The 21,264-nt window shown below is 42.7% G+C and overlaps 1 protein-coding gene across 1 annotated transcript in view; it reads right to left on the reverse strand.

Annotated features, from left to right (window-relative positions):
- Window positions 1-13,475, reverse strand: part of CYTH3 (cytohesin 3) — a 95,108-nt gene extending 81,633 nt beyond the window's left edge. The window contains exon 1 of the mRNA XM_084818450.1: window positions 12,979-13,475. Within this exon, the coding sequence (XP_084674576.1) occupies window positions 12,979-13,006 (28 nt within the window). The 5' untranslated portion in view covers window positions 13,007-13,475. The remainder of the gene's footprint in view (window positions 1-12,978) is intronic.
- Between the last annotated feature and the right edge of the window lie 7,789 nt (window positions 13,476-21,264).

Consider the following 21,264-nt stretch of genomic DNA (forward strand, 5'->3'; position numbering starts at 1 on the left):
GTACCAAAAATGGCTACACTGTTAGCGGCTGTGCCACCAAGCTTGTACATAGACGTCCTACATTCTCCAAACAAATAATTAGTGCCAGCTCCAGGTTTTTGAGCACAAGATACCCTCAATAGGCCCCCTCCCTGAATGACTTGGTTCACATGACATGACAACCCACCATGGATGATCACCCATGGTGGGTTGTCATGATGTCCAAACCCAGCACAGAACCCATGGCTTGTTGTTGGGTTGCTCAAGGTGGCTTTTTTTCAGGGTAGATTGTTGTGACATCCGAATCCAGCAGGGCGACTTTATCATGGGTAGAGAGCTGTCTAGCAAGAGTGGCAAAAAAACCCTGCCACATCTCACAATCTTGCTGGTGCCACCTCCATCCTCCCTCATCCCTTGTCAGGGCCTTCCACCCCAAGCTCCTAAAAATCAAGAAGAAACGACACCGGAGAGTGTCCCAAAAGCATTCACAAACTTTAAAAACAAAAAAGGACTTGCGCAATTGTGCAGATGCGAAAATGCAGAGTTATGAAATTTGCGTAATTTTCCCCTCAGCTTTACTGCTCCGCCATGACATTTGCATAGTTTTAGCTATCTCCCTCACTGCTCTGTCATGGAGTTTGCATAATTTCCCCCTCAGCTTTACTGCTCTGCCTTGAAATGTGGGTATATTTACCAATCTTCTTTACTGCTCTGCCTTGAAATTCGCATATGTTGACCTTGAAATTTACATAACTTACTGATCCCCCTCACTGCTTTGCCTTGAAATTTGTGTACCCATTTCACTGCTCTGTAACTCACACTTATATCTGACAGCTAAGAATAGTGACGAGTGGAGGGAAGTGACAAGGACAAAGTCGGGGGGGATCCAAAAGTGGCCAGCAACTTCAGGAGAAGGATCTTCTTCTGCCGCTGCCCGCGGGTGTAGTTATGTAGATGAAGAAGCAGCCTTGGGAAAAAAAGGTGTTTGCTAGCAAAGGAAGCACTGAAGGGGAGGATGAAACTGACAAAGACATTGACAAGAGGGAGATATCAGTAGCTTGGCTAAATAGTGGACAGGTGGTCTTGCACATGTAGGCAACACGCACACCCAAATTTAAATTGCGAATGTGTTCCCATGTTCATAAGGGCGCAGAGAATTAATTCCACTTGATGATCTCATGTGAGGGGTGGATTCCCTTGAGAGCCAGCAACCCCAGCAAATCAATTGCAGAAAGGATGCTGATTTAGGGATCGAGGAAACAAGGATTTCTGTCACAAAGGTGCCTGGGATACATGCCAGGAGACAGAGGGTGGACTGAGGGAAACCAGACATGGCAAGCTGCAGAGCACCTGATCATCCGTTGGGTTAGCAAGCAAGCAAACAACTCATGCTAACTTACTCTCAGGGTGGCTAAGCATGATGTGTGAACTTGCCCAATGAGTCTACCTTCTCACCAAACTTGTCACGACGTTACTCGTCATCCTCTCTCTCATTATTGCTATGACTTATTTGCTTGCTTGACAGGCAGAGAACCAGGGAGCAAGTAAGCAGTGGCATCCACCACCACTGTCTGGGTCAGAGCGAGCGGCAGGTAAGCAAGCAGAATGATAAAGAGGAGGAGCAAACCCAGGGAGCTCTTGTCAGTGGGCCCCTTCTTGGCAGGTGTCCAACCATGCCTATGCTTGACACCAGTCCTGCAAATAACAATGTATTGGTTGGAAATTCTTCCAACAGCCAACCCAGCACTACATGTTGGCTATAAATCTATGTGTTTATTGTCACTACCACATTATTAGGTGTGTATATGAGTGATCTCTTTTAGAGACGGAGAACTGAGACTGGAAGAGAATAAGCTGTCAATGCCATACATGAATTTGTACTAATGGTCAGTACCTGATACTTACCTAGATTTCTAGAGCAGACATAAGGATGTGTATGAGACCCTTAGGGAGGCCAAAGTATCACAGATGTGATACCTGACTGGACTGAAACAACTTTGACATTGTTTCCTATATAGGTTTTTAAGCCTCCAAGATGTTTTGCATAGAACTGCAGTACTGAGAATTATCAAAAAGCAAAAACATTAGAAAGGATATATTTGTTTACTAGACTTACGATCCATTAACTAGTCACTAAAGTATTTGAAAGAAAGTACCTGGAGGGTACAGCAGATCATGAATAAGTTAGCAGGAAATACTCAGCTTCATGCTAAAAGTTATGCAGAAAATTAATAATGTGCTGTGTAATGGATCAAGTCTATAAATTACAGATACTCTCATACAGAGCACTGGAAGGATTACTCTCTATAACCAAACATTCCAAATGTCTTCAGAGCTCACACATTCCCTCATACATTCAAATCAATAAGGAATAATTTTATATTCAGGGTTCAGGTCTGCAAAAAATATTCTATCCAGCTACGCTTTTCAGTTTGCAAATGAAAACTGTTGTCAGTTCCTGATTCAAGAATGAAGAACATAAAAAAAGGTTTCTAATGTAATTTATAGAAAAAGTTCACAACATATAGCCTAACAGGAGACTATTGAGGCATCTATGTTAGAAACATGAGAAAGTTAGCTTTCATTTAGAAAGAGGTTTCTAGTCCTGAGGGTTAGGGGTGCTGAACGTGATAGGAAAAACACAGTAAAAACGAAGGAAGCAAACACAAGACAGCATGCTTTCATTGCAATTTCCAACTATAGAATAATTCAAATGCTTAGAGCATTTTAGAAGCCACCTTCAAATGGTGCCAAACCTGTACAGAGATGGGGGAAATTGTCGATGTTGGCACCAAAGTACAATGTTAGCACCAAACAACTAGGTGCCTGATAATTTTTCAGCCCCTTCTAAGAACTGTTCACACATTAATTTTTCCTAAAATGAGCTGGTGTCCTTGTACAAAACATGTACTCCATGTTGTCTAAAGTGTGCTTCTTGATATACAAGCATCCTTATCACACAGCCACTGTTCCATCACCTACCAAGATTGCACATGGCAAACACACACACTGCAAACAATACAAGGTACACTCGTTTCCTACACAGAGATTATCTTCATGTAGGAAAAATGTCTGCGAAGCTGCCCACAGCCCAGTGACACTGTCTTCCAAAAGCTGACATATGTTCTTCACATTTGAGCATAACTATCTCTGGATAAGAATATTGTAGAGCATAACCATGGAGATAAAGGGATAAGCATTCAGCAAAACCCACAAGACAATACCACTGACCTATAAACTAATGCAGGTGTAAGGGATTACACACCTTAGTAGACTTGTCCTCCCCGCACAACACACACACACTTTGGCCCATAAACCCTTTCTCTCTGCTAGGCCTGCACCGCTTAATGATACAGTCACATCCTACTGTATATTCTGAAGGTTTTCTGATGAAGGCATGTATCTTCAGGATTAGCCCCCTGCCTGTCACCTCCCCGTTTCATGAGTTCTGAATACCTCTTTGAGGGCATGACTGGGACAGGCAGTTTCAACATCTGGTTAGGCACCAAGTTAAAGCCTGTCTACAAATAGACATTAGAACTGAATATAACTACACCAATATATTTTAATGAAATTTTAAAACATCATGCCAGAGGTTTTTAAGAACCTCCAAAAGGGAATTAAATAAACGCAACACAGATGTTCACCAAAAGTACAAACAATAGTGTTTTTACTTCATAGCAACCAAACAGGTCAGGCCATTTCCTTCTTCAGATAAATCTCAGGGGACCACAAAAACACATGGCTTTCTACTGGATTGTGTGTGTCTAATGCCAAGAAAAAGGAAACACTGCTGGCCAAAACAACAGTTTGCAGGGCCAGTATTTTACGAAGCATCTGCTGCATTTAAGTATACAGTCAAAATCTGAATGGAGTAACACAAAACATCCAAGTACCAATATGAGATGAATAATGACTGCCACAGAAAAATTAAAAATCAAAAGAATGTCCAAACTACAAGGTAAATCACTCAGAAACAGGACATGCCAAAATTAAAGATGCCAACACAAACTTTTTTTTGATCCACCGTGTATGTGTGTGTTTTACATTAGGCTCCAGTTACACAATCACAAACTATTATTGGAGGACATCTGCCTCATTCAAAGCAAGCATTTATACTTGTCAATGAATGATGCAGCTGCTAAATATTTTTCATCCGCAACCTGTATACCCACATACCTCATGTACCATACTATACATCCAAATATTGCACTATGACCTCAATTTAGCAAGATACTTGGTCACATACCTATTAATTGGCATCAATAGTTCCACTGAAACATTCAGCACACCCCTCTCTTCCCTAGAATTATGCAATTCTCCAACTAGAGTCAGTGGGACTATTTTTCAAAAAGTCAAAGAGTATAGCTGCCTCTAGCTACAAAATCACAAGCCATTTACTCCAGCATAATTCACTGAAGATCTACAGCACAGTTCTTGATTCAGGGATTGCAGACCCCATGTTCACACATTTCAAAATGGCTGTACATGTTGTTTTAATTATTTAACTAAACTGTGCATTCATTATATGTTCTCAGCACAGAATATCACAGGAAGGAGAATATTTGTTTATTTATTTCTTTATTACATATTACATTTCTAATCCGCCCAATAATTACTGTCCTCTGGGAGGATTACTAACAGTTAAATGACTAAAATGCCACAGAACACTTTAAAAAGATAAAATACAAAATATTTAAAAGAATAAAATACAATACAATGTAAATATGGCCTGTTTCTCATGTCACAATCCAGGGTTTTCTTTTAAAAACCCTGGTTTGTTGTGAATGCGGCTGTGAACTCACGTATGCTGCTCAACCACTCCCACTGCAAGCAGGAGTGGCTACACAACCTAGGGACACTCCATCCCTGGAGGCATTTGCTGTGATGTGTGAACCAGGAACTCTGGTTTGTCTCTCCCCCAACAAGCCAGAGTTGGAACCAGGGTTCATTTATACTTCTCCTCCCAGCTGCAAACCCATCCACTCACCCGCACCAAATTGACCCAGTGTGGGAATTAGTCTTTTTAAAAAGCTTCTATTGGCACCAATTGAAGTTTTTTAAAAAAAGATTATTTGCTGTGCAGGGGATGGTACCGAAGAGAAAACAGATGGGGAGCCCTATTCCAACATTTAGTAGTGGTGGTGGTACATTTATATCCCACCTTTTTTCTTCCTTAAGCAACCCAAGGTGGCATACATAATCCTCCTCCTCTCCATTTTTATCCTCACAACAACACCCCTGTGAGGTAGGTTGAGCTGAGAGTCTGTGACTGGCCCAAAGTCACCCAGTGAGCTTCCATGGCCAAGTGGGGCACAGAACCCAGATCTCCCGACTCCCAGTCCGACACTCTAACCACTACGACACCCTAGCTCTTAGCCTTTTAATACAGCCTTTCACAAGCCAGTCCCCTCCAGTTGTTTTGGACGACAACTGCCACCAACCCGGATCTCCCAACTCCCAGTCCAGCACTCTAGCCACTGCACCACATTTACCCGCTGAACTGAAACAAATGCTTCAAACCCATTCTGTTCTATGTGCTTGCACGGGGTGGGGGGATGGCTATTAGTTAACATTACATATCATTTTACCTTAAGTGCTGGGCAGCTGTAAGTACACTAATCCTATAGCATTTTGGTTCAAGATAAAAATGGGGGGGAAATTACTATGCGATCTACAGTTTGTCTTGATTGCTTTTTAGCATACGTTCATCTTTCCTCAGAAGAAAAGGATAGGATACAAATGGTGTTATTTCAAGGCCACAGACTTAAGATAATCAAACCAGTGTGAAATATTACAATGCTATTCCCTTCAAAAGCAACCTAGACTTATAACTTAACCATTGTTAGTTTAGTTTTTGCAGTTTCTTCATCTCTAGAAGCAGTGAAAATTTGAATTCCCTCCCCCATACTCTATATGGAAAGAGCTAGTGGTTTTAGCCCATTTCTGAGGGAACAGGTGCCTGTGCCAAAGAAATCAAATACCAAACTAGGTACTCTTAAAAATATTTGCCAGAGAGAGACCAAGAACTGGAATTGCTGGAGACTATTTCTCCCACTCCAAGGAGTCACTCAATTCAGGGTTGATGTACACATTTTTAGTTAACATTGCATCTGTTTATGCCCTCTGAAGTTTTCCATCTCTGCATTTAAAATGTTAATCTTTCTTTTTAATCAAGAACAGAAGATCCTTCTCAACAGCAAAAAGAAAAAAAAACATAAAAAGTTCCTGATAACACAGCCTATTCATAAACAGAATTCCTATTTATTGAAGGGGGGCAGGGGGGGAGAGATTATAAAGCAGCTGCAGTTTAGACTATTTCAAGAAAAAAACCACAATAAATCAAGCATGTGCAGTATACAAGATTACTGAAGCCATATTATACGACGAATTTGTATTCAAGAAGAGTTCGTAGTTAATTTAAGGATGGTATTCTATCCTCAAAACAAATTTTTACAATTTTAACAGAACATAAAGCCTGCTGTTATCAGAAAACATACTGGATGCCAGAATCTCAGATACCCAAAGGCACTAGCACCAAACAACTATGATTAATGAGAAGCCTCAGTCAACTGAAGCTACAGAAAGAAGGGAGAATTCAAGCCAATCAATAGAGAAACTGTCATCTCCAAAATTCAGTTCAGTACAAATCCCCTTGTAATTAGAACATAATAAAAGATTAACACACATTGGCATCTCAATCCTAAAACCATTATGTGAAAGGAAGTTCCAGTGAAATTAATAGAATGCAATTTTAAGTACCTTACTTTAGGACTTGAGGGGAAATAATTGTGCATCATAACCTAGCACTATTTTAAGCACATAGTCTCCATTTAAGTAAAAAAAAAAGTTTTAGGCAAAACTTCATTGCATCAAATGGGCTCTTACAGCCTTGCAAATTAGTCCACAAATACCAATACTAGTAATTTGGGGCCTAGAAGAAAAAAGGAAAAGCTCCCTTTTGTAAAGTTCTTCCTGTTCACCTGAGGGTGATGTCAGTTCACCAGAGGAAACCAAGCAAATGGCAGTTTATGAGCCTAAGCCTTTCTATTCACATTTTGCTCATAGAGAAAATTAACACCAGGAGCAGTATCCAATGTTAGTTGTATGTAGAGAAGACCCATTGAAATGAATGAGTCTTAAGTTAGTCATGACTAGCTTAAGTCCTATTCATTTCAATGGGTCTACTCTACAGAGGACTAATATTGGATACTACCCCTGTATAAATGGTGCACTATTTGCCATTTTGCTGTGTGTGAGAATGTTAATATATTTTCACTAGATGGGGCAGGTGTATTCCCATGATGTCCCAGTTAATTCTGAAGCATGCTTTCAGTTCAGATGGGGAGATAGTGAAGGATTCAAAGTAAGAGAAAAATTAAGAGAGAAAAACACAAGCAAAACTCAGTAGTCTTCAAGCTTTCATCCACTGTTAACTCAAATCTACAATATGGGACCTGAGGTAATTCTTTTGCTGTATATGTCTGTCTCTCTCCTTTTTTGAATGAAGGAAATGGTGGTGGATCCACTTTAGACCAGGCCATGATGCACTCATGGGTCCCAGCCCACACGTTGAAGATGCTGCAGGTAGCACAGCTGTTACAGGGTACATATTAATACAATTTAAGAAGTTCTAGCTAAGCATTCCCAAACAGCATACTTACATTATACACAAAACCAAGCTGGAAACAACCCTGCAGGATTTCTGTGAAGGCTACCACCACCCATTCCACCAACCAATCAGAATGCACATGCATTCTTCTCTGAAAGCCAAGTCAGTTCTTTAGGACCTGCCTGTTTATGCCAAAAATACCTGTTAACATGAGAGTTCTGACAGCATAACCACATCGACTTTTAGCCAATGTTTTGCCACAGAGCCAAATGTCCAATTAAAACCCACTGAGTTCGTCAAAGGTAATTTTAGCACCCTTCCTCTGGGGACTGGTAGAAGTCTCTAAAGTTAAAGTTATTAGTTATTCCCAATCAAGAAGACTATAAAAATCAAGTCATTCACATTCACCTGCTAGGCTATCAAGGAAGAGGACATGCACAAAGTTAACCCTAATTGAGCAGTGCTGACAGTCCAGTTGCCAACCAACAATAAGAGTAACACTTGAGGTGAAATACCCCTATCTTCATACTGTAAATGAAGATCAAAAGGAAGTGTCTGGATTTTTTCCCCCAGTGGCAGAAAAAATCCCTGGTGGCGGCGGCGGCGGCGGCGGCAGCGGCGGGGGGGGGGGAGTGGCAGAACATTTCCTTCCCACCTGCAGGCACAGATTACCCACATCATAAAAAATATAATTGCAGAAAAGTTGGAGCATGAAAACAGAATTCACTTAGGGCATGATCCTATGCATGTTTAGACAGAAAAAAGTCCTGTAACTGTCATTATTCCCCAGCCAGCTGGCTGGGGGATGCTGAGAGTTGTAGGACCTTTTTCTGTCTAAACATGCATAGGATCATGCTCTTAAAAATATAGAGGCGGGAGTGAGGAGTTAGCACTCGAAAGTGTCGAAAGTGATACATATAGATAAGAAAGAGACAATAGCTGCAATCCTACACATACCTGGGAGTAAGTCCCATTGAACTCAACTGGACTTACTTCTGAGTAAACATGAATAGCATTGCACTAAAAGAGTTCGGGGGGGGTGCAGTCTCAGAAATTCTAATTTGGACAAGCTGTGAATATTAAAGGAAACAACATTGTTATTTTTGCAACACCTAAGAAAGGTGAGACAAAACATCTGTGGTTTGTTTTAATATTGCTTAGAATTCCTTCATTCTTATATAGCCTCTTTAACTCTTGCTGCACGAATATCTAGCTGGCAGAGCCTGTTTATCACAAGGGAAGGAAAACTTCTCTGAGGCCATTCACAAGCTGTCTCTGGATCTGAAGCATTTGCTTTCTCCCCTGGCAAGTTTTTCTTCAAACATTACAAAGAAGTACCACTAGCTGGACTGCCAACTGGGGATTCACAATCAATGTCTGGTGAATTTTGCTAGAAATCTTTCAGCAAGAGACAGTACAGTTCTGTTTCAGTACAGTAAGCACACAATAACTTCAGAAGCTCGAACGACTAAGAAAAGTTCAAGACAGGTACAAGTAATGTTACTTTAAACCAAGGATGAGCAATGTGTGGCCCTCCAGATGCTTTGGCCTACAATTCCCATCATCCTTCACCATTGGCTATGCTGGCTAGGGCTGATGGAAGCTGTAGGCCAAAATATCTGGAGGGCCAAAAGTTGCCCAGCCCTGGTTTAAACTTTCTCCCCCTTTCCGTTCTCTCTCTCTCTCTCTCTCTCTCTCTCCCTCTTGCTAACACTTTGTCTTGGGGATTCATATCAAACTGGAACTCATTCAGGCTCAAGTTCTGGTGAACCCCCAAAGGAACTAAGGAAGTCAGTTTAGAAGTAGAGAACAGCCACCAGTAACAGTCTTCTCTGTCCGCCTTATCAGTCATAATTGACACAAAAGGTATTATCAAGAGACCATTCATACAAGGCTGAGATAAAGGAGGAGACAGTCTCCAAGGCACCAAGTTCTTTGTTTAAACTAGATAAGCTAAACTGTACATGGAGCCTATTGTTATTTGTAAACATATACTATTCCCTACACAGAAGCATTTTAAATACAAAAGGTTTAACTTGCTCCTTTTGGTTGCTTATTCAATATTCCCCAACACACACACGGTTTTGTAGAAAACAAAAATAGCCAGAAGTAACTTGGTGCTTTTTCAAGTAACAGTCTCATAGCTACTGCTGACTACATAGCTGAGGAAATAATCACTGAGAAATGCTAAGGGTGGTATTGCTTGTTTATAGGATGCCTTCCTGCAACATGTCACTGATTCATCTTAGTATTTTTTCCTCTTGTCAAGATAAACACACCACGCCCACCTGGTTTCAGAATTCTAGCTTCGTACCCTTGGTGCTAGCAATCATAATGCAACTATTACTCATACCACTTTTAACTAGTACCTTACATATTTGTATGATAACAAATACATTCACGAACACAGAACAAACTTTTTCCTAAAGACTTATTGATTAAAAGCTTTATCTTGAAATTACATACTTTACAGCTAAGTGAATCTGTGGTTTGATCATCAATGAGCACCAGTTGATCAGACAAAGGTTTAACCCACAGATCTTAACCCAACATACATCTGAAAGAGACCCAATTTCTTCTGATTAAAATCATAGTGGAAGTTCAAGTTAGGGAGACATACATTATCACTCAACAGCCTGAAATACCACACACACTGTACCAAAGGACACCATGAGATCCACGTCATGGTTTTTAAAGAGGTGTGTTTACAAACATTTAAGCAAATGTCTATGGAAACTGTATGCCTGTTGAAACTGGATGAACTACTCAGCAATTCCTGCTGCACCTAGAGTAAGGTGGCAACAGTGTCCATGTCAAATGGTGTAAACTACTTAACAGTGTTTTCAGCAAAGTATATACCGAATTTCAGGCAAGTAGATACCGTAGCAGCAATAAAAAGCACACAATGATTTCACTGTGTCAGGAAACAAGAACCAACAATTTGTTGTCAACATTAACATCACTGCCATGAATCAACCATTTGAAACTGTCTACTGCCTCTCCATGTGGCTTCTTATGTCCTCAAGACAGCCTTTCCCCCTTTCTATAGGATCTTTATATCCAGACCTCATCTTGCATTAATAAATTGCCTTTTCCAACCATTGACACAACCCCTAAACACTATGCATTCATTTTTCCTCCTTCAGAAACAGTTGACCTTTTAGAGAGAAACTGGGGAGGGAGGATTCATAAGTTAGGGTACACCGCAACACAGAGTTCTCTATTGTCCTCCATGCTGAAAGGAACAGTCCTAATAAGAACAGCATCCCAGCATTAGAATTAGCAAAAGCAGGCAGCACTTGCTTTGCCTTGTCCTGCTCCTCCTTCAACAACACTGCTCTTTATATAGCAGCAGCAGTTTGAAAACTACTCACGACTCCTTATTATATTCGCTTCTCTCAAGCCTCCCACCCCATCCTGAGAGGCATTGACAAATATGCGAAAAGGCAATCCGTGGGCAACGGTGTGGGGGCAGAGAAAAATGTACATGAATGGAGATTGTGTGCAGTTAGGGAACAGAAGCTACACATGTCAGGAGGTATGCATGAACAGACGGGAACAACATGAGCAGGTTAGGGTGGTGTATCTGAATGCAGTGAGGATAACTGGGAAATCAACACAACAAGATGAACAAACAGAAGAAGAGGTTGTGTTGCCCAATGAAAACTGTAAGTGCCAGAACACCATGGAAGTGTGTTCAGTTTTACAAGTGTACAAAGGGGCACCCCTTTTATTGTTAATCAGTGATATTCGAAATAATAATAATTGTACACATGTAGGGCTACCTGGGAAATGAATCTGTAAACAAAACAGTAATACATGTATGGTAAGGGGAGAGGATTAATTATTTTATAAGAATCACAGCAAAGATGGGGAACATGTGAGTGGTGCCTGTGATATGTCACTTGCCACAGGTTGCTTGCTAGCCCCAAATACTGACAGCAGCTGCTGGCTCAAAGAGTTTTCCTCCATAGGTTAAAAACAAAATAAAACACCAGCACAATTCTGAGCTGTCCACATCAAACAACCCATCTCAAGCTCTGCCATCTAGCAAAAATGTATGTGAGAGAACTGAAAGGAAATGCAACTGCAAAAGAAGCTGGGAACAAAATGACCTGCATCATTTAAGACAGCAAATATCACATATCATTTTAATCATTAAAATGGTTCACTTAATGCCAGTCGGATTGCCTCCGCAACAATTCCGTAATTACAATTGAAGTGGTTAAAAGTGTGGGAAAGGGTCAGTTGTTTTCCAGATGTCAAGGCACACTTAGGGATATAGCAAGGAGGATTCTAATCTTCATTACAGCAAGTACAGGAACAGGCCAAGACCCAGAATACCAGGGTGTGAACTTGTGCACCGGGTACGTGTCATAAGCCAGATCAGAAGTCCACCAAAGACAGAACAAAAAAACACAAACAGTGCAGAGACAAGCAATTCTGCGAGGGAAGGAATATGTCTCCATACCCAACCTGTCAATTCAATTCTCCTTCTGTTCAAAATACACTTTATTGGCATGATAAGGAAATAATGGGGATGGAAAGGACTTTTAGAAGACCCTCAGGTGTTTAACCAGGGCAGTAACCCACAGAGGTAAAGTAAGTTTCATCCCCACACGGGTGGAATCAACACGCAATTTACAATGGAATGTATATATGAATGAAAAGAAGGCACCAACCGTCCTTTGCTCCCACGCCCTCTGACTCGGAAACCTTGGTCAGATCCCTTCGCAGAACCTACCTGGCAGGGTCGTTGCGAGGATTAAATGGGATAACCCCCACCACGCACCATCCCTGAGCTCCTTGGAGGAGGCATAATATAATAGAGGCAGGAGAGGACAGGGCACCAAGACAGAGCATGCTGATGCTCTAAAACGGTCTTAGATATACGCGTGCCCCTGAGGTGCGCTGTCTGCTTATGTATTTGCACCCCAATGGCTTTTCTAATGCATTTTTCAGGTGTGAATCTTTGTCAACCTCCTGCCCAAAGAGCTTCGGCTACTGGGCGGTACAGACATGTAATCAATGGAATAAATGGAATGACGTGCCTGGGGTGGTGGGGGGGGGGGGGGCGGGGGCTGGCGGAGACAAACCGTCGAAGGGCGGAGGGGCACTCTGCACATGCTCAGGGGCGCTCTTGCCGCCTGTTTACCTTCTCCTGCGTGGCTGGGGGTGCGGAGGGTGGGCGAGGGAGAGCAGAAGACTCTCAAGCCCTTCTTAAGACCCGCTGTTCCTGGACTGTCGCCCGAGAGGGGTCGAGGGCTGAGGCGTCTCCCGGCCCCAGGTGTTATTACTATGATTGTCGCTGCGGCTGCGGCGGCGGCTGCCACCGCCGTCTCCTCACACGCTCCCCCAAGCCAAAGTCCGCCGCCGCCGCTACTCACCGCCGCCGCCGCCGCCCTCTTCGTCCATGTCGGCGCCGCGGGCAGGGCACCGGGCAACGGAGCGAGGCAGGGCGAGGAGCCCGCGCGGACGCCTGAGGGGGCTTCCCGCTCCGAGGCGAGGCGAGGCGAGGCGAGCCCTGCCTGCCGCCGCGCCGCGCCGCGCCGCTCTCGCCTTTCCCCTCAGCGAGCGAGCGCCGCCGCCGCCGCCGCCGCCGCCCGCCCGCCTCTTCTCATGTGACCCACGCAGAGCAAAAAAATACCGCGCGAAGCGCTGGGGGGCGGAGAAGAGGCCGCCGCGGCGCGGGCGCCCTCGGCGCCGCCTCGCCTCGCCGCGCCGCGAGGCAGCGCCCGGCCGGGCGGCGAGCGGGAGGACGGGGCCCCGGGGCCCGTGAGCAGGGCGCCGCCGGGGCGCGGGGCTTCGCCGCGGGACACCCGGGCGCAGCTCTCGGGAAGGAGCGCCGCGCGGCCCGGCCCCTCAGGTGCGCTCTCTCGCAGTCTCCGTTTAAAAACTTCCTCCTCCTCCTCTTCTATCATCATCATCATCATCATCATTATTATTATTATTATTATTCGACCAGTTTGAAACAAGCACCACACGTGGTCGCATATTTGACTGCGGCTTGTATGCTCTGAACTTCTTGTAGACCGCCTAGGTCGGTCCCAGAAAGGCGGTATAGAAATACAGATAATTATATATGTATTATATTTATACCCTATTATGATTCAACCTGTGTGAAACAAGCACCACACATGACTATGGCTTGTATGCTCTGAACGTCTTGTAGACCACCTAGGTTGGTCCCAGAAAGGCGGTATAGAAATACAGATAATTATATATGTATTATATTTATACCCTATTATGATTCAACCTGTGTGAAACAAGCACCACACATGACTATGGCTTGTATGCTCTGAACTTCTTGTAGACCGCCTAGGTCGGTCCCAGAAAGGCGGTATAGAAATACAGATAATTATATATGTATTATATTTATACCCTATTATGATTCAACCTGTGTGAAACAAGCACCACACATGACTATGGCTTGTACGCTCTGTACTTTTTGTAGACCGCCTAGGTTGGTCCCAGAAAGGTGGTATAGAAATACAAATAATTATATATGTATTATATTTATACCCTATTATGATTCAACCTGTGTGAAATAAGCACCACACGTGACTATGGCTTGTATGCTCTGAACGTCTTGTAGACCACCTAGGTTGGTCCCAGAAAGGCGGTATAGAAATACAGATAATTATATATGTATTATATTTATACCCTATTATGATTCAACCTGTGTGAAACAAGCACCACACGTGGTCGCATATTTGACTGCGGCTTGTATGCTCTGAACTTCTTGTAGACCGCCTAGGTCGGTCCCAGAAAGGCGGTATAGAAATACAGATAATTATATATGTATTATATTTATACCCTATTATGATTCAACCTGTGTGAAATAAGCACCACACGTGACTATGGCTTGTATGCTCTGAACGTCTTGTAGACCACCTAGGTTGGTCCCAGAAAGGCGGTATAGAAATACAGATAATTATATATGTATTATATTTATACCCTATTATGATTCAACCTGTGTGAAATAAGCACCACACGTGGTCGCATATTTGACTGCGGCTTGTATGCTCTGAACGTCTTGTAGACCACCTAGGTCGGTCCCAGAAAGGCGGTATAGAAATACAGATAATTATATATGTATTATATTTATACCCTATTATGATTCAACCTGTGTGAAACAAGCACCACACGTGACTATGGCTTGTATGCTCTGAACTTTTTGTAGACCGCCTAGGTTGGTCCCAGAAAGGTGGTATAGAAATACAAATAATTATATATGTATTATATTTATACCCTATTATGATTCAACCTGTGTGAAACAAGCACCACACGTGGTCGCATATTTGACTGTGGCTTGTATGCTCTGAACTTCTTGTAGACCGCCTAGGTTGGTCCCAGAAAGGTGGTATAGAAATACAGATAATTATATATGTATTATATTTATACCCTATTATGATTCAACCTGTGTGAAACAAGCACCACACATGACTATGGCTTGTACGCTCTGTACTTTTTGTAGACCGCCTAGGTTGGTCCCAGAAAGGTGGTATAGAAATACAAATAATTATATATGTATTATATTTATACCCTATTATGATTCAACCTGTGTGAAACAAGCACCACACGTGGTCGCATATTTGACTATGGCTTGTATGTTCTGAACTTTTTGTAGACTGCCTAGGTTGGTCCCAGAAAGGCAGTATAGAAATACAAATAATTATATATTTATTATTACATTTATATTTCGTTATTATAATTATTATAATTATTCGACCTGTGTGAAACAAGGACCACAAATTGTCACATATTTGACTATGGTTTGTATGTCTTGAACGTTTTGTAAAGTGTCTAGGTTGATTCCAGAAAAGTGGTATAAAAATACAAATTATTTATTATTACATTTATATCCCACCTTTTTTCCTCTTGCAAAGAACCCAAGGTGACTTCCATGCTCCTCCTCCTCTCCATTTTATCCTCACCATAACACTGTGAGGTAGGTTAGGCTGAGAGTCAGTGACTGTCCCAAAGTCACCCAGTGAGCTTCATGGCCAAGTGGGGACTAGAACCCTGGTCTCCTGAGTCCCTGGTTCATCACTCTATACACTAACACCACACTGGCTCAACAACAACTACACAGTCTGGAGCCTGACAGAAAAACACAAACATAATCATCATCTTACATCTAGCCAAGTGATCTACAGTCCACCAAAGCTTTTGCCAGAGTTAATTATTTAAGTCTTTTAAGGTACCACAAGACTCTTGGTTGTTTTGCTGCAACAGACTAACATGGCTACTCTCTGGAAATCATCATCGTTTATTTGTAAAAATGCCCCAAATATAGTATCTTGTTCTTTAGATACTATATTTGGGGCATTTTTTTTTTTACAAATAAAAGTTTTTTTAAAGGGATAGAGGGTCCTTCCCACCCCACCCCCATCCTAAATGACATAAAACAGGCAAGGGGACTTAGAGAGAAAACATCTCATGGGCTGGATGAGATTGTGACCCAATTAGAAGTGAGGTTAATTGTATGTATGTACTTAACATGCACATTTTTTGTGACAACAGCAGTCCAGCGGAAGTCTGAGCAGCCTGGGGGCCTGTGGCAGTTCTGACAAGAATAGTCTCTCCAAAGTTTCAAGGGAAGCTCCCATTGACCCCAATGGAGTTTTTCCCTTGAAATGCAAATAGCAGCACATTGTGTTCAGAGACTTTGGGGTCTCACGGTGGCCACCATGGCAGTCAACCCACTTGACTGATGCAGCACTGTTTTATGAATAATTTCTCCACAACCATTTGGTGCCCTAATCTGAACTGATAACCTGACTTCCAGGAACTGCGCGGTCGCTTAAGTGGTGGGCTGAATCGTTGCAACTTGCTTTGCTTCTTCCCACTAGCCCTCTGAGTCATGGTGACAACTGACATGTCCTGGTGCGGTTGAGGAGCGCACTGCAAGGGCCTCCATCACAAATGTCTGAGAATGGTAAATTGCTCCCACAAGAAGACCACTCATGGATAAAGGGCAGTCTCAGACATGGCTGCCATCAAAGATATGTTGGAAAGTCTGGTGTGGCTTACAACAGAATTGCTTTATATAGAGAAAGCGTGGCAACACAACATTTAGTATTGGAGGCAATAAATGCAGGCTAGAGCCAGTTTCAAAGAAGTTCAAATCAACTTTACTAGTGCTTTTATACACATCATCAGAGAAGGCTATCTAACACTGTTTAACTACAAATACCCCCTAAAGCTGAGTGAGCGAAGGCATGAGATATGGTTATTTGCTTCCTTCAGGGAGAGACTGCATGGCACTTGCTTGTTGGACGATGAAGAAGGAAGAGGAGAGGGAGCAGGCAATAGGAACTAATCAAGCTACAAGCTATATCAAGCTATATTTATATCGTCCCCTAGTGTATGGAAGCATGCAGAATTGTTTCTGTTATCCAACAAGATGAAATATTGAAGCACCAATAACAAACCCCCAAACCAACAGTGCTGAAGAATGAGAAGTTAGAAAGAAAAAAGAAAGAAGCTAGAAAAAAACCAACTGGTTTGTATATTTTTCTAGCCTAGAATAAAGTTCCCTGACGCTACTAGTGTGATGGTCACACGAGAACTGAGCAGGGAGGTGGGAGCCGTACCCCTTGAACATGCAATTGGCGCATGGGGCTCCAGCCAAAAACCTTAGCCTAGCTACAGAAGTTTCCAGAGTGGAGCTCTGCAAAGTGCAGAAGCCATGTGTGAGACTACACAGAGAAAACAAAGAAGAAAGAGCCTCAGAGATGAGATTTTTGTGAAGACCATGGCAGGGAGAAAAAGTGTTAAAACTCTCCATCCCCACTCCATCCACTCCTGCAGTCCCAAGACTGCTCTCCTCACATGCAATTTACATCACAAAAATGTGCATGTCTAATTTGGTCCCCTAACAGCACAATCCTACATTTGGACATAAGATGGCCCAGAGTAAGTTCCATGGGGCTTACTCTGGGATAAATGTGCACAGGATTGCAGCTTCAGAAAAGAGTTGAAAAGTCAATCCTATATTTATTTGCCTATACTTATATCCTTCAAAGCAGCTAACAAAATCAAGAGATGGGAAATAGAAAAAAATGTTAATAACCAAGATAAAATTTGACCATAATATCAAGCCTGTGGGGTTTTGCATATTTCTTTTCACCGTGAAGGGTGTCCGGGATTCCAGCTTTAAATATCAGAGAACTTGAAAAGTGTGAAAAATTACATATCCTTGTTCATACTTCATATGCTTCGGTGCTCTGATCTTCCTCAGAATACCATATCAGTTCATCTATACTGTCGTTGTATTCATCCCTATGGAGTGTTACTCAATGGCTTTTTATATTGCTCTTTCATAAATATGAGCTCCATGTTAATACTTTGTTTAAGTTCAAAGTGTTCTTCAAATAACACAGGTCAAATTTAATCTCTGAGGGGCTCCAAGGCTTCCTATGCTTTTGCTAGTCCCCATATTAATTTTTCTAACCTGATCGGATTCCCTACAGCAAGGGTGAGGAACCTCAGGCTCATGGGCCAAATGCAGCCCTCTGGGAATTTATCCTGAGCCTCCTCCAGCCTCCTTTCCTCCCCCTCCGAAGTGCCCTTACTAGACAGGCCAAAAAGGCCATCTAGCAGAAATATAGGTTATTGGAGGATGGGGAGGCAAAGATCACCTCTGCCACTCTTCCCATCCTGCTGGCTTCAGCAGAGCATAGCAATCTCAGAAACCTCCAGGTTTGGGGGCTTTGAGCAGCGAGGGCTCAGTCCATAGCATCGTGCCCTAAATGGTTTATTACACCTGTGAGAAAATTTAAATGTCATTCAGATTATATCACTAAGTTGAACATGTGATGAGATTATTAATACTGCTTGATATGATTTACTATTCTTAATAGTAGATGGTTAAACATTATAGACAGAAAAACCTGCTGTTTATACAGGTAGTTTGGACACAGACACAATACCCATGTTTTGAGATCTTCTACTGAATCTCTTCCCCAAGTGGCTTACATTGTAAGTAACAATGATGGAGAGGGGGGGGGTTGGTGGTGGCACCTGATTTATGAAATGCCCTTCCTAAAGAGGTGCACCTGGTACCTACATTGCAATCCTTTCAGTTCCAGGTTAAGATAGTTTTGTTTTCCCAGACATGTTTATTTATTTACTTTATTTGTACCACACCTTTCTACCAAGGAAAAATGGTACACAAGGTGGTTTACAATCATAATTAAAAGTTGATTAAAACAATAATAAAACAAATGCATTAAAACACAATTAAAAACAATAACAGAATAAGAACATTATGGTGTAATGCCTTGGCCTGTTGTACATTTTCTGCTGTCTCGTTCTTAATGTTGTGGTTTTACTGTACATTTTAAAGTTTTATGGTATAAATAATGTATTATTTGTACTTGTTGTTCACTGCCCTTGAATCTATTGGATGCATAGTAGTATACGAACATTTCCAATGCATAAATATAACAATTGTTTAAAAGAGGCAGTAATCAGACCACTCCTGAAAAAGCCTAACCTAGACCCAGAGGATGTTAACAATTATAGGGCAGTGGCCAACACCCCCTTCCTGGGCAAGGTGCTTGAGCGGGTGGTTACAGGACAGCTCCAGGCACTCTTGAATTAAACGGATTATCTAGATCCATTTCAATCGGGCTTCAGGCCTGGTTTTGGAACAGAAACTGCCTTGGTCGCCCTGTGGGATGACCTCTGTTGGGAGACGGACGGAGTGTGACCCTGTTGATTCTTCTGGACCTCTCAGTGTCTTTTGATACCATCGACCATGGTATCCTTCTGGAAAGGTTGTCTGGGTTGGGAGTTGGAGGCACTGCACTGCAGTGGTTCCGCTCCTACGTGGATGGCCAATTCCAGAAGGTGGTGCTGGGGGATTATTGCTCTGTGCCATGGCAATTATGCCATGGGATTCCACAGGGCTCTATTTTATCCCCTGTGCTGTTTAACATCTACATGAAACCGCTGGGGGAGGTTTTGTGGAGGTGTGGGCTGAGGTGCCATCAATATGCGGATGACACCCAGCTCTACCTCTCTTTCTCATCAAACCCAGGTGAGGCAGTGGCTGTTCTGAATCAGTGCCTGGGCACGGTGATGGGCTGGATGAGGGCCAATAAACAAACTCAATCCAGACAAGACGGAACTGTTAGTGGGTGGTTCGTCTGCCCAGCTAGGTGATATTCAACTTGTTCTGGAAGGGGTTGCACTCCCCCTAACGGATCACATTCGTAGTTTGGGGGTGCTCTTGGATCCAGAACTGTCACTTGAGGCACAGGTGAATTCAGTGGCATGGAGCACTTTTTATCAGCTTAAGCTGGTATACCAACTATGCCCTTATCTGGACAAAGATAGCCTAGCTACAGTTATCCATGCTTTGATAACTTCTCGAGTGGATTACTGCAATGCATTATACATGGGGCTACCTTTGAAAATGGTCCGGAAACTTCAGCTCGTCCAAAATAGGGCAGCAAGATTGTTAACAGATGTAAATGCGGTCCCACTTAACCTCAGAACCTGCACCAAATGGGTCCGAAGCACCCCAGTGGGTAACCAAGCTAATCCCAACAGGTAAACATCACCACAGAACATCACTACAGACGATACTATAAATTGAAACCATATTTATGGCTTTATTGCAGAAAATTCAGGAAAAATACAAAATAAAGAAAATGGCATGGTGGTTATATGAGCATTAGAAACTTCCCTCCAATTACAGGGAAAGAGAATGCAACAAAAACAAGATAAAAGAATGGCAATTGCCAAAGCTGGTACTATGAACTTGGCCAATAAGATAACGGCTGGAGCTTCTAACATTGTTATGACTCCTCTTTCCAACTTACTCCTGTTTACTACATACGGTTCAAAGCTAAATGAAAACAATTCAACCTATGTGTTAACCCTCCCGTTGCCTCCTCCTGCTTCTTACTTGAATACAAAAACTTATGCTAAAGCATTACTAAGTTCCTCTAGGCATAGGAAAAAATAGAGGCAGGAGTTGGAGTGAACAGAAAACTCAAGACTTGGGAATAATTCCATCTGTCACTTCTGAAGATGGGGTTCCAAATCCTCTCCTCAGATATAACCTTCAAGTCTCAAGCTTAGGAAACACTCCAAGTCCCAAACTCAGAAATCATTCGAAGTCCCCCTTTCAGAAAACACCTTAAGTTCCAAAGTCTAAGAGTCTAAAGAGGTCCATAGTTACCCAAGTCCATGGGTCTGGTGGCATGGCAGAAAGAGGGAAGTGGAGTAGCAGCATCAGCAGGAACAAAAAGCCCCCCCCCCCCCCCGAGCTTCCATTCCCTGGCCTTTTATACCACTGCTCTGGTCAAAGGTGGGGCCTAAGGAGCAATGAGACAATCAGCCTCCAATAGAACATGGGGTGCATGTGGTTAGAGCATTTGCTCACCAATCAGAAACAAGGTGTCCCATCTGTCTCACATAATTTCATGAGTCTGGGGAACGTGTCTGGCACCATTACAAACAGGCTACTTTGAAATGTCCCAACATACGACCCAAAGTCTACCATCAGGGCATGTTATTTTGATTGTTGAATTTCTCTTTGGTATATCTTCTTTGTACTCCTGGGCATCTTTGGCCATTTTTGGTCATATCCGCCCAAACACCTCCTCCTAGTTGTCGCTCGTGCTCAGGGCTACACTTCCCCGCCCAACTAGCAT

This window comes from Heloderma suspectum, chromosome 12 (genome assembly GCF_057233095.1).
Source record: "Heloderma suspectum isolate Gila_16-S chromosome 12, 16-S_ref, whole genome shotgun sequence".
Lineage (NCBI taxonomy): Eukaryota > Metazoa > Chordata > Lepidosauria > Squamata > Helodermatidae > Heloderma > Heloderma suspectum.